The sequence below is a fragment of the Neofelis nebulosa genome, chromosome 18 (assembly GCF_028018385.1).
Source record: "Neofelis nebulosa isolate mNeoNeb1 chromosome 18, mNeoNeb1.pri, whole genome shotgun sequence".
Classification (NCBI taxonomy): Eukaryota; Metazoa; Chordata; class Mammalia; order Carnivora; family Felidae; genus Neofelis; species Neofelis nebulosa.
Genome location: NC_080799.1, coordinates 3,294,762 through 3,308,255, shown reverse-complemented (window position 1 = coordinate 3,308,255; position 13,494 = coordinate 3,294,762). Strand labels below are relative to the sequence as shown.

The 13,494-nt window shown below is 50.6% G+C and overlaps 1 protein-coding gene and 1 long non-coding RNA gene across 4 annotated transcripts in view; one reads left to right on the top strand and one right to left on the bottom strand.

Annotated features, from left to right (window-relative positions):
* SDK1 (sidekick cell adhesion molecule 1) overlaps positions 1-13,494 on the bottom strand; it is an 881,306-nt gene that overhangs the window by 100,816 nt on the left and 766,996 nt on the right. For all 3 annotated transcript variants that reach the window (XM_058711917.1, XM_058711919.1, XM_058711920.1), the window contains 5 exons: positions 12,591-12,700; positions 10,794-10,944; positions 9,953-10,190; positions 2,625-2,740; positions 1,181-1,370 (listed from right to left, as the gene is read on the bottom strand). In XM_058711917.1, the coding sequence (XP_058567900.1) occupies positions 1,181-1,370; positions 2,625-2,740; positions 9,953-10,190; positions 10,794-10,944; positions 12,591-12,700 (805 nt within the window). The remainder of the gene's footprint in view (positions 1-1,180; positions 1,371-2,624; positions 2,741-9,952; positions 10,191-10,793; positions 10,945-12,590; positions 12,701-13,494) is intronic.
* On the top strand, positions 5,762-11,101 carry LOC131501624 (uncharacterized). Its single transcript, XR_009256841.1, has 3 exons — positions 5,762-5,938; positions 9,420-9,588; positions 10,738-11,101. It is a non-coding gene; the product is annotated as an uncharacterized LOC131501624 (long non-coding RNA).

The window sequence follows — 13,494 nt, the reverse complement described above, 5'->3', positions numbered from 1 at the left end:
CAGGCCAGGGCCAATTCATACATATGCAAATTCTGACGTCAGCCTTGGTGGCACGGACCCCCTGTGCTGTCCCCAAGGCAGGTCACATAGATCACACTGAAATGAGGGGATAGAAAACATGCTTAAATTCCGACTCTGAGAGAAGGAGAATCATTCCTTGACTTCCAACCTATACTCTCGCAAGCAGCACCTGTTGTGAGGTGGTGACCCAGTTGTGAGGCCCATTTTCTCATACGCCCCTTTTACTTTTCGTCTCTGTGACTCGGGACGCCCTGGCTTCTCCTGTCACGCCCCAGCCCCCCAAGACTCCGCGTCCAGGATGGGATAAGCATGACAGTGAGCCGAGCTCCTTCCTGTCGTCAGCTGAAGCCCGATGCCCACCCTGTCCCCCTGCAGGACAGGAGGCCTCCGGCTCAGCAGCCCGAGCGCCGTGGGGGCTCATTCAATGACTTCAGCAGACACGTGTATGAAAACCTACAGCTGGTCCAATTCTGTGAGAAGCTTCTGATCCCTGAGGTGAGTTTTGGGGGGGGGGGGAGGAGATTGGTGTTTTCCCCCAGAACACCCTCCCCCGCCGAACATTTGCCACAGTCAGCTTAACAATAAAAATGTAAAAGAGATAACCTTTAAGTGTTTGACATCTGCAAAGTGGAAAACCATATTTACTGATGATTTAGACTTCCATAAAAACAGAGCCGTCAAGAAGCGCGCGCTGTTCCCGCCTGGAGGCAGGCGTGCCGCCCCCCCGCCCCCCACCCCGGAGCCTGGGAAGAGCTCTACCCAGAAACTTCTGGCAGCCTCTTGGCACGCCACGCAGGGTCTCCTGGAGCTGGGGGCGCCGCGAGGGCGGGGGCGCCCAGGTTGGGCTCGGAGTCCTTCACCAGATTTGTGCACACAGCCCCGGGAGAAGCGGCCGAGGGTTTTACGGCCCCAGCCCACCCGGCCTTTAGTGCACTGCCTGCTGCCAAGTTATGGCTGAAATTCACACAGCTTCATAATTAGGCTGTAAAAATTCACTCCGGGCTGAAATTGGCCATATAAACAGTGACTCAAAAACAATTCTGTTTTGTTTTTCTCAACTGAAAAAAAGGCAAGGAAAAAAAAAAAGAGATCTGAAAATTAAGTTACAAATGACAAGCATCCAAACTGTTCGGGCCGTGGGAGCACCCGGCGACCGTACCGTCATCCTTGGTCCGCTCCAGGAGGAGGGGAGAGCTGGGGACTCCGTTCCCGATGCGGGTGAACGCCAGCACCTGGAGCTCGTACAGCACAAACTTCCGGAGACCCGTCAGCAGCGCCGACTGCGTGTGGTTCCCGCGCACGACGTGGCTGCGGGGCTCGGGATCCAGCTCTTTGGCCCGGAACAGGATCTGGAGCATCAGCACACACGTGCACGGTCATGAGGGTGCGCGGTGCCAGGAAGGGGTCTCAGGGGCCCCGGGGCTCCCAACCCCAAGGCAAGGACCAGGCGACCGTTGCCTCCCCTAGGACGGCCGCGTTTTGGCTTGTGGACCCAGTTTCCACGTGCGGTGTTCCGTGGGGACGAGCGGCCCGAGACGCGCTTTGTGAGATCTGGGGCACACGGCGGGAGCCACAGCAGCCACAGCCACCGAAACGAGGACTCGGTCATGAACACAGAGACGTTCTGCTTCCTCCAGGAGCCTGCACCCCACTCCGTGTCCCAGCTCATTGGGAAACTGGGTTCTTGCCTCAGGAGAGTTGCTGCAGTCTGCCTGAACCCCAGGCCGCAGCTCCCCCGGGGCTAGGTACTGCTGCCCCCACACAGACTCAGCACCCTGGGACGCTGCCCTCCACGGCCCTGCCTGCTCCTGCCCATTTCCTAAGTCCTTCCTCAGAGCTCACCCTTCTGGAACTGGCCCCTCAGTGACCGGAAAGCCACAGAAGATGGGGAACCCCAGGGAGCAGAGTGAATAGAGGACAGCAAGCTCTTTTGTCCAGGACCCAGGTATGTGGTGTGGAGCGTGGCTCACTGGACCCACTCCAGGGGAACGCCACGTCCCGTGGGGCCTGAGGGAGCAGTCTGGAAGGGAGACGCGGGAACAGGTGGGGAAAGACAGAGACTAGGGATTGAAATCACGGGACACCCACAGGCGACAGGCAGAAGTCTGCAGCTGGCCACGTCTGGGAGAATTCATCCTGCTGCCTGGGGGAGGTGACGGAACAGAACACAAGTGAGTGTGAGACTACACACCCAGCAAGGCTCCCAGGGAGGCTGGAAGGCGGTCAGCCCCTCGCCCCGACGCCACTGCCTGGACTTCCCGGGGTACTGGTGTGCAGGCACGCGTGCACGTAGCTAAGGACAGGGACCTGACACGCACACCCTAGAAAACACCGGCTTCCGTCCCATACCTAACCTCAGAGGCAGCTACGATGACGACTCCCATTTCACAAGCCTGGAAGCAGAGGTTCAAGGCTAAGTAGGTGGCTACTGTGTGTGCCTTGCTTTAGTCTATGGTAAGAGGTCACGGCCACACCAAATCCCCAGAGGGTTTAGATAAGACACCAGACAGGAATATCACAAAACAGGCCAAAGCTCCCTGGTTTAAGGGAGTGGCATGCAGTCCCATGACAACTTACGAGAGGACGGTCACCTGAACGCGTACCTTGTAGCCCAGGATGAGCCCGTTCTGGTCCTGTTCCGGTACCGAAGCCCATGTCAGTAAAATCTGGGTCGAGCTCACAGCCTCGGCGGACACATTTTCAGGCGCGGCTGAAGGAACTGCCGGGGATGAGTTAAATAGGTTGGTACCGAAAATCTAAAGGCTTCTATAAATAAAGGCCCAACTTCTACCCAAACAATCAAGTTGTCCTTGAAAGAGCAAGGAATTCTTAGCCTTTTGGAGTGATCAGATTAAGCCTGCAGAGATATAACAGAAATGTAAATCTCTTTAATATTAGCAACAAATTCCACAGATCCGGGGCATTTAGGTGCTCAATTTTACCCGAATCCGCCCAGCAAGACAATATGCTTGGGCTGTTTTCATATTAACTTGGGGGAGCTACAGGCTTTTCTCTCCAGGGGGAAATCCTCACTTCCAGACCCCGGTTCAGTGATACCTGTAAATGCGGTATTCTGTGAGGGCGGCAGGGGTGCTGGAGAGAGCAGGTGACATTACCATGCACATGACAGGGAGGGGAGGGAAGATCGCCCATGTGCTCAGTGCACCTCCTGTGCTACGGGGTCTTCGGATCCACACTCACATCTAGGAGCCCACGAACCCAGTGAGGCAGGGGTGAGCAGCCCCGTGCTGCAGGTGGGCAAACCAGGGCTGGAGAGCACGCCATCCAGTCCAGTTAGGTGAGTGCTTTTTACAAAGGGATGGGCCTCTGGAGGCAAGCTGTGCAAATCTTACCCGTGCACCTGCAGGATCAAGTTTGACTCTCTCCTGTTTACAAAAGTCACCGAACTAATTCTATTTATTTATTAATATTTTAGAGAGAGAGGGAGAGCATGCTTGCACGAGCAGGGCAGGGGTGGGGAGGGAGACAGACAGACAGAAAGTGAGAGAGAGAAAGAATCCCAAGCAGTCTCACATACAGCCCAACACGGAGCTCGATCCCATGACTGTGGGAACGTGACCCAAGCAGAAATTGAGAGTTGGACGCTTCACCGACCGAACCACCCAGGCCCCCATCACTGGGAGCCCCATCACTGAACTAATTTTGTCCTATATGTTTCCAGTGGTTCAGAAAGAATGTGTATTGAGACAACCATCAAACTTTAAAAGGCGAGTCTTTATTTTCTAGATAATCTCTCGGCTTTGATAATTTTCTCGTGGACCCATTTAAACTGTATTCAGATGGGAAAGGCAGGTCTAGGGTCCCCCAGCAAGGTCATGGCAGCATTCAGGACCACAGTGTCACCGGATCCACATCCCACCAGGATCCAATCCGCCGTTTAGTTACAAAGTATCTGAGTATCTTAAAGTTGGTAAAAATAAACAAGTAACTAATCTTACCCTTTCTCTATTTTGAGGCAGCTTCAACTCCCTTTCCAATCTGCCATCTTGAGTTTGGGGACAGTCCCAGAAATTCTTTTTCATTAAAAACAATCCCGATTACAATGCTTCTTTTCTCCTTCATTTGTTCCCTCTCCTCCACAGGATTTCTCACTGCTCAGTCTTGATTTTTAGGGCCTCATTTATCCTTATAATATATCATAATAAATCATAAGATGTCATGAAACCAGTCAGATCGTACTTCAAAATCGGAAACGTCATTTAAATGTGGTTCAAAATGTTCCGCTCCCTGCTTCCCACATCGGCTCTCAGTATGCCTGTGGCCACACCGTATGTAAGTGCCCACGTGTGGCCACCCTCACGAGGCATGGTCTGAAGTTTATTCTCCCCCTCAGCTCCCTCCGCTCCCTCCCTGCCCATCAGGTGCACTCCACCACTGGGCTTTGCGACCCACACCCCCTCCTACCCACCCTCGAGGGCTGAGCGGTGCCTGGCAGGGTCTGTTCTCGGAAGGGGTGGATTTCTCTGTTGGGAGGGCACGTGTTCAAATTCAGCAGGGCCAGGGAAGGCAAGACATCAAGATGTTGCAACAGGGGCTGGGGGGCGGGGGGCTGCCTGTCAGAGGTGAGGGGCTGCCTCCGGCAGGAGGTTCTGGAAGTGCCATTCAGAGGTGGAGGTGCCAAGCTCCAAAGATCCAGCAACACTGGAAGAGAATGTGCAGGTTGGGAGGGCCAATATCCGAACACTGTACTCTTGCGGGGAGGGATCGGCCTAAGAGGGGCTCTGAGAATCCCACTCTTCCACCATTAAGAGTGTCTGAGGTCTGGGGGTGCCTGGGTGGCTTAGTCAGTTAAGCATCCGACTGTGGCTCACGTCACGATCTCATGACTCATGGGTTCGAGCCCCGTGTCACGCTCTGTGCTGATAGCTCAGAACCCGGAACCTGCTTCCGATTCTCTGCCTCCCTCCCTCCCTTTCTCTCTCTGCCCCTCCCTTGCTCACTCTCTCTCTCTCTCCCTCAAAAAAATAAAGTAAACGTTAAAAAATTTTAAAAAGTGTCTGAAATCTGAATCATCACATCTTGAAATGAAGATCAAAAACCCTATTACTCAATTTGTGATGAAGGCACCTTCTGAACCCAAACTCTTCTAACTGAACAAACATCCCATTAAAAACTAAAAAATAATTTTCTGTAAGCCAGAACCCTCAGAAGAAGAATGTGGGAGCATAAAGCGACGCTTAGGTTGTGAGAACAATTCTTACTCTAGATCAAAAACTTTCTCAACGAGTGAACCACAAACGTGGCAATACCGAAACGGATCTGGTTGGTGCCGGGGGCTGCCTGTGCTTCTCCGTGATACGTACACACATGTGTTGTTGTTTTTTGCCAACCAAGACAAAAAACAAATCTGTTATGCCTTCTTTTTTGATACAAAATCTGTAGCCCGGTATTACCTGAAACATAGAAATCCCTACAAAAATAAACAACATCGCTCAAGGAAGTCTACTCAGAGTTACCGGGTAGGAGGTGACACAGATGGTCTGAAGAGGACAGAGGGAGAGGAAAACACCTGGAGTGAGTTTACGCAGATGCTGACAGCCTCAGCATTCTCCTCACTATCGTGAAGGTAGCTTTGCAGCAGCTGAACAGAGTTTTACAAAAATATAGTCTCACTTCAGCAGTTTTGACGTTGGTTCACTTTGTTTTTTTGAGAGTGTTCTTTGGAAATGTAACAAAACAATATTATTTTCCATTTTTATTACATTTCATTCATCTTCACGTATCATTTGTACTTTTCTGAACAGAATCCTTGAAAACTAATTTAGCTGAGTGTAAAACTTGAGGTTAAGTTACTTTCTCTTAGCTCCTTCAGGATTGTTATGATTCCATGATTCCACTGCCTTCTGGCCTCCACTGTCCTTGAGAAGTCGGCTTCAAATCGTCTTGCCTTCTGCAGGTAAGATGCCTTCACTCCAAACATTTTTAAGATTTTCCCTTTGGCTTTCAGGCTTTACACTTGCAGCATAATGCATTTTGGTGTGGACATATTTTATTCTGCTCAGGATGCATATTTCTTCAGTCTGATAAAATATCAGTTCTGAACCTTCTCAGCCGTTATCTCCACATGTTTCCTCACTCTCTTCTCCTCCGTCCTTCCCCTCTGAGTCATACTAGATATATGTCAGACACTGTCATTTTATTCCTTATTCCTTTTAACCTATCATGTTTTCAACCTCTGTGTCTCTGTGCTGTGTTTTATTTACTCGTTAGAGTTACAGTTATAGATTACTCATATCTAGCTTTCGGTTTGAGAATTCTCTCTTTAGCAGTGTCTAAACTGCTTTTCACCTCAATTGTAGTGTTTCATTTTCAGTGGCTGTGTCCTTTTTTTTTTTCTTAAAAAGTGCTTTAAAAATGGCATTTTATCTTTAAAGTTTTAATGCTTTCTTTTCACAGTTTAAGACTTTAATGTTTATTCCACCTTTACTGAGATACAACTGATATACAACATTGCATAAGACTAATGGGTGCAACATGTCAATTTGTGATATTTATTGCAGAGAGATTACCACCATAACATTAGCTAATACCTCCTTCGGTCAAATAACTATTGTTCCTTTTTGGTGGTGAGAACATTTAAGATGTATTCTCTTAGCAACTTTGTTTTTTGTTTTACAAAAATTTTTTAATGTTGGTTTATTTTTGAGAGAGAGAGAGAGTGTGCAAGTGGCGGAGGGACAAGAGAGGGGGACAGAGGATCTGAAGCAGGCTCTGCACGGGCAGCCACAAGCACCTAGTGCGGAGCTCGGACCCACGAGCTAGGCATAACCTGAGCCAAAGTTGGATGCTCAAACAACTGAGCCACCCGGGTGCACCTCTTAGCAACTTTAAAGTAGTATTATTAGCTATAATCACTATGCTGTACATAAGATTGCTTAGACTTTATTCATCTTGCAACTGTAAGCCTTCCATAATTTTAAACATACTTATTACATATTCTCTTTCATACTAGTATGTACTTTAAAGTAATCAGGTCCTGTTTCCTTCCTTCCTTCCTTCCTTTCCTCCCTTCCTTCCTCCCTCCTTACTTTCCTCCCTCCTCCCTTCCTCCCTTCCCTCCCTCCTTCCCTTCCTTCTTTCCTTCCTTCCTTCCTTCCTTCCTTCCTTCCTTCCTTCCTTCCTTCCTTCCTTCCTTCCTTCCTTCCCTTCCTCCCTCCCTCCTTCCTCCCTCCCTCCTTCCCTTCCTTTCCTCCCTTCCTTCCTCCCTCCTCCCTCCCTTCCTTCGTTCCCTCCCTCCCTCCCTCCTTCCTTTCCTCCCTCCTCCCTCCCTTCCTTCGTTTCCTTTGTTCCCTCCCTCCCTCCCTCCTTCCTTTCCTCCCTCCCTTCCTTCCCTCCCTCCTTTCCTTCCTTCCTTCCTTCCTTCCTTCCTTCCTTCCTTCCTTCCTTCCTTCCTCCCTCCCTCCCTCCCTCCCTCCCTCCCTCCCTCCCTTCCTTACTAAAAAGGATCTCATTATTACACATGACAGAGTATTCCCTTGTGTGTTTGGCAAAAATTGTGAATTCCTCTTTTTCATCTTTTAAAAGTTGTTTTTTATCTGGGACAATTCGGCTGTGGCAGTATCTCTCCATAGACGTTTCCTTCTTTGGTTGCCCAGAAAGTCTGGCCCAGGACCACGTTTCTTTCTTTTTTTCACTTTTTGTCTAAAAACAAAATTTGTTCTGTTTTTGAGGCCAGTGAAATCGCTTATTGGGTTATCACACGGAACGTTTCAGGAGGAGTGGATCACTGTCCCCCCGGGGTAAGAAGCTGGTCAGTGAGGATGTTCCTCAGGGCCTTCCGATGACATACTAAGTGTACCGTCTCTGAACCGTGCTTAGTTTTTAATAACAGCGCTTGTGATTGTCCATCTTGATTTTAGATTTTATTTTAGCCACCAGCAACTCACTGCGGTTTTCATCTTCATTTCCCTGGCAGTGAATAACACGGAACATCCTTTTGCGTGCTTAACTGACCATTTGTATGTCTTCTTGGGAACACTGGATATTCAGATCCTTTGTACAGTTATTAATTGGGGCATCTTTTCGTTTGGAGTTGTAAGAGTTTTTATATGTACATCACGGATATAAGTCTCTTATCAAATGTATGATCTGCAAATATCTTCTACGATTGGGGGACTGTTTTCTTTTTTTAACTCGCTTCATGGTAGTCTTTGAAGAACAAAGCTTTTAATGTTAATGAAGTCAGATTTTTCTCTCGTGGCTTGTGATTTTGGTGTCTGGAAGCAAGTTTTACATTAATTTCTTTTCTACAAGTCTCCGGGACAGTGTAAAGGCGGAGCCCCAACCTGAGTCGGGCATGGGGCCTAGAGTTACCTCGCTTCTCCCCATTCAGCGTCCAGGTAGACAGGTAGAGGTGGACAAACTTCCTCGGGCAGGGCTTTTCAGTCTCTTCTTTCAAAGATGGTACAGTGTTCAGGAGCCTTGTCTGTAGGCAAGTGTCTCGCTTCCAACCCCCCGCCTTGCAGAGACTCACGGTTGAACCTCCTTTTCCTGGATGGGCACCATGTCCTGAGTCCTGCAACTCCCAGGATGGATGTCCCCTCCCCGTGCCAGGCCCCTGGGGCAGCCACCGCACCAGCTCACCACCTAATGCTTCCGTCCCTTCGTGTCTCTGACACATGGGGATTTCCCCTGTTTTTCTTATGAGGACAACCAATAAATTCAAAATCCCCCCTAATTATACTTTGTCCACAATTTTCTAGTCAGTCACGGTGACGCGGTTTTTTTTTTTTTCTAATATTTTCTCGGTCTGCCTGTTACTGGAGTTAGAACAGTCCCTTAGAATGTTTCAAGTTCTCTTCTTTGTCACAAAGACTCAGACAGTGAATAGAGCTTTTTAAAAATCCATGTGATCAGACAGCCACAAGCTGAGCATACAGTCTCAATCTTTTATTGCTAACGTAATAAAACCTACAGCCGAAAAGAAAGCCAGGAAGGCATCTGAGGCAGCCCCGGCTGTTCTGGCAAACCCCTCTTTAAATGTCGGTCCTCTTGGAAGAGGAACGATACATTTCCACCCATTCAGGAGAGAACCTAGCCGTTTCAGACCAGGTGGAAGGAGCTGGTCTGTATCACCATACCCTTTCAATAGGACAGTAGCCCTTTTTTGGGACTCCATAATCTCAAACTGGGCCAGCGAGGGTCCCCAAAACCACAGGTCAGCCCACAAAGCCCAGAAGGTTCAGGGAACACACTGGTCCTTACCAGACCGCAGTCCACATTTTTGCCTGTTGACCCCAGACACTTCTCCCTTCCTCCCTGGCAACCGGCGGCAACCCCGAGCCAGGTGGCTCTGCGCAGAGAAGTGCGTACCGTTTCTGGAAAGATTCTAAGGGTCAGGCATGCCCGCTCTTCACTCTTTCCTCTCCCTCTGGTAGCTGGGCACAGATGACAATTAGTCTTATGGCACAGCAGAGCCTGGGTCCTTGAATCGCCTCGAAGAGAGCCACCCCCTGAACAGGAACAGTCCTACTTGGTGGCAGCTGAAAAGTGGACTTCTATTGTGTTAAAGCCACTGAACCTTCGAGGGGCTCTTTGTCAGTGCAGGTGAAACTATCTTAACACGCCCACATACTACTTTGTCAAGAGGAGGTCCTGAGGGCCTTGTGCTATAAAGATCTCCCTTAGGAACTCTGTACACTCTTGCTTCTTATCACTGATGGTGAGAACCGTGCCTCACTTCGCAAATAATACCACGAATCCAGCCCCTGGTAAAATCCGTCATTAATTTCAGATTAGTGGCATTCACGCTAATGACGTTCTACTTAAGTCACGGTCGCAGTTGACCTGATTACTGGGTTAGGAGAGTGTGGACGTAGACACAGGTGGGGACAGAGCCAATGAGACGCGATGACTGGGGACACGGGTGGGGGCTGAGCCCCGGGGCGGGAAGAGCCCCGCCCCACCTCACCTGACTCGCGCGTGCGGCCCCGCACCGCCTCGCTCCAGGGCCCGGCGCCGATGGCGTTGAACGCCTGCATCTGGAGCTCGTACTCCGTCCACTCCTCCAGCCCCTCGATGGTGAACTCCCTCTCCAGCCGGTCGTTGATGACCTGTGCCAGTGCCTGGGGCCGGAGGTCGGGGCGCCAGTACTTAATCCTGTAGCCCACCGACTCGGGGTTCCCGTTGTACTGGGAATCGGGCAGGGGCTGCAAACAAACGACACCCGGGGTGAGCCGGCGTCTCCGAACTGCCACCTGTCAAGGCCGCCAAGGCTGGGCCTGTCTTATGAGGCCAATTCCTTGGAAAATATTTCCCGCGGGGAACACGCTTGGGACCTTTACCGCGTTTTGTCCCCCCAGAACTTTTCTTCCGTTAATTAAATGAAACCCTATCAGTAACTTTGGCTGGACGTAATTTGTTTTAATACATCTTGGCTTAATTTTGTGGGGGAAACGTTCTGAATAAATATCAGGCTGGCTCTCTTACAAACATTGAGTATTGGCTTCATGTTGACCCAGCTTAAGGACTTACAGGTCCAGCTTATGGCACCACTGGTTTCCCTCCCCCAGAGAATATTCCTCAGTTCCAAGAAGCCAGTGAGTGTTGCTGCTAATTAACTAACAGGGTCTCCGGGGCTGGTCTGTGACCCAAGCCCAACGGGAAAACGCAATACTTTTTGGTTTCACCGAGAGGTTAGCTGTGACTAGGACAAAGCCGTGGCCGACGCATCACTAAGCTCTGGTTTCACGCTAGGTCCCGGACACTGGAGATGACCGTCCCTGCAGCCAACTTCCGGCCCCCCAACTCACCACCCAGCGGAGCCGCAGGCTGGTCTCACTAGCAGTCCGCACAGTGATGCTGGTCGGAGCCACGTCCGGGGGCGCCTGCAGGGTCTGGATGACCCGGGAGGACTGGCTGAAGGGGCTGGCACCGACGATGTTCACCTGCCTCATTCGAAATCTAGAGGCAAATGGCAAAAGGCAACGTGGAAAGATGGACAGAACAAAAAAACCCACAACGTTCTCGGAAGGTGCAGGCGTGTGTCCCTCTGTGTCATCAAGGCTGCCGCTCAAGGGCACCTTCTTTCCACCTGGTTTCATTAAAAATGCAAATTGCATATCTGGTCCTTTTCCCCCAAAACCTCCAAAGAATGGTAAATTTATTGAAACTCAGAGATGCTACATTCCCGAGTGCAGCGTAACGGAACGGGTGTCATGGCCAGAAATCTGTGTCGTCAGATGCCACTGGCTGATTCGAGTTTGGGGTAAGGACAGGGGGTTGGGGTTCAAAGAAGTAGTTGACAGAACTGGAGTGTCAGGATGTCACGACCAATGGTGGCCTCGAGAGTCTGGTGTCTTTTCACCAGAACGGATGCCCACACCCCATTCTCTGTCGGCTCAGGAGAGGGGCACTGGCCCCAGAATCCACACCCCAGGACCCGAACCCCATTGGCAATTGGGACCCGAGGCAAATCAGACTTGTCTCCATTTCCTTACCTATAAAAGGAGGGTGGGGGCGGATGTGCTTTAAAGCTTGGTTGGGCTAATGTTTCCAGTTCTCTGTTATTTGTATGTAGATTACTTGGAGTGAACTTTTGTCCAATAAATGTACCCTGAGCAAACAGGCATCTATTACAGAGTCTGGAATAGGACACGGACAGGGGTCTCTAATCACAGTTTCTGGCCTTCGAAGCAATTGTACAACTGACATCAATTTCACATGGAAAGCCTGGAGGCCCCGTAGCTCACGTGCGGAGAAAAATATTTCTCGAAAAGCGAACGTGTGGTGCCTTGATTCATCTGCTCTAATCTGAGGGAGGCTGTTAAAACGAACAGAAGCTTGAAGAGCATCTCTCATTAGGCATTTAGGAAAAAAAAAAACGTAATGTCGGTATTATACTCAAAAAAATGTTCTTTACAAAGATGTAATTTCACCTTTTACTCTCTGAATTGGTCATTCTTAGTCTTTTACTCCCTGATCTTATGAAAAGTATCCGTCCTGGCAGAACAGTGACATTATCAAACTCAACATCTGGTGATAACTGGAAATTTCATCTTGGTCAGTGATCTTACGGGAAGTTATAACATCTCTAACGGCTTGCGATCACGCTACCCTTTGTTAAGGCCAAGGATTTACTGCCTGGATAGGTTTCAGGATCAAGAAGCAAAAGGTTACATGGCATGTTAAGTGCTTGATTAGTGAGGCCCGCGGCTCCTGGGCGTTGCAACGGGAAGCAAAGGATGTTCAGTGGAAGATGCTTTGTTTACACACAGGCTGTCGACAGGCGCAAGGGGTCACTGGGCTCTGTGAAGGCCCACGTCTGGGCTGCCTGGGGCTTGTGGTATTAAGCCTAACATACGAGTGAGCCATCGCAGCCGGTGTTGAAGGAAGGAGAGCTGCTAATCTGGCCTCGGGGATATACCCTCTCTTGGAATCCTCCTGAGGATTCATGTAACATGAATTCAGGTAACATGGACTGTTACCGCTGCTGAGAAATGCCTCGGTTACATACACAGAGCTGGGTTTTGGTCTTGCGGGCTGAAGCCACCCACTGGCCTTGCCAGCCCTCCTCCTGTGGCGGTCTAGCACCCGAGGAGCACGCTCACCTGTAATGAGTGTAGGGTGTGAGGTTTGGGATCTCCAGCGTCTGGGCGTCAGGCTCATTCTCCTCCTCGTAGAGGCTGACCCACTCCTCCTCCTCTCCGATGGCTCCAACCTGTGGGAGAGAAGATCGTGAGAAGGGACGGAGGAGCCGCAAAGCGGATGCTGCCATTTACACAGTGTGCAAATGCCTGGTGCGAGTCGCGCTGGGCAGACCCACCCCGTGTCCCGCACACGGGCGGGTGAGTTGAATCTTGCACACACCTTCGGTCTAAGCCTTGGAGATAAGGCTCCTGCTAAGTCCGAGGTCCTGCCAGGATCAGGACCCAGAGGGCGGGGCCTGAGGGTGAAGTCTCTGGGGACAAACGTCACGAACCTCACACCCTCCCGTCCTCCCTCGTGCTTAACAGGTGAGGATGCAGAGACAGGCCCAGAGAGAAGACCTGGCCAGGATCCCACGTGACCCCACGTGGCCGTGTGTCCTCACTTAGGGTCCAGAGCCATTTCCACCACACGATGACTGGGGGGGACCGAGTCTCCGCCCACTTCTGTCCCAAACACACACTCTTCAAAGAACTGGTGCTTCTTCAAAGAACCTTTCGCAGAGAAGGAATGGCCGCTGCCTGGGAGCCAGACCAGCAGGCCAAGTCAAGAGACACCATGGCCTCACACCAGCCAGGAGAGCCCTGACTCTACATCCCTGTGTCAGGCACACTCGGCCTTGTGCAGGCTGCGTGGCTCTGGGGGACCCAGCGGACACACGTGGAGGGAAGGCTGGAGCACAGAGGGAGTTTCAGGCCAAACGTGCTGTGCCGAGGTGGGTCATTCCAGGGCCCTGAGCTTTTAACACTTCATAAAGGTGTCAAACGACACAATTGAGCAGAAATGTGCTCGTTAAGCTTGCAAGTG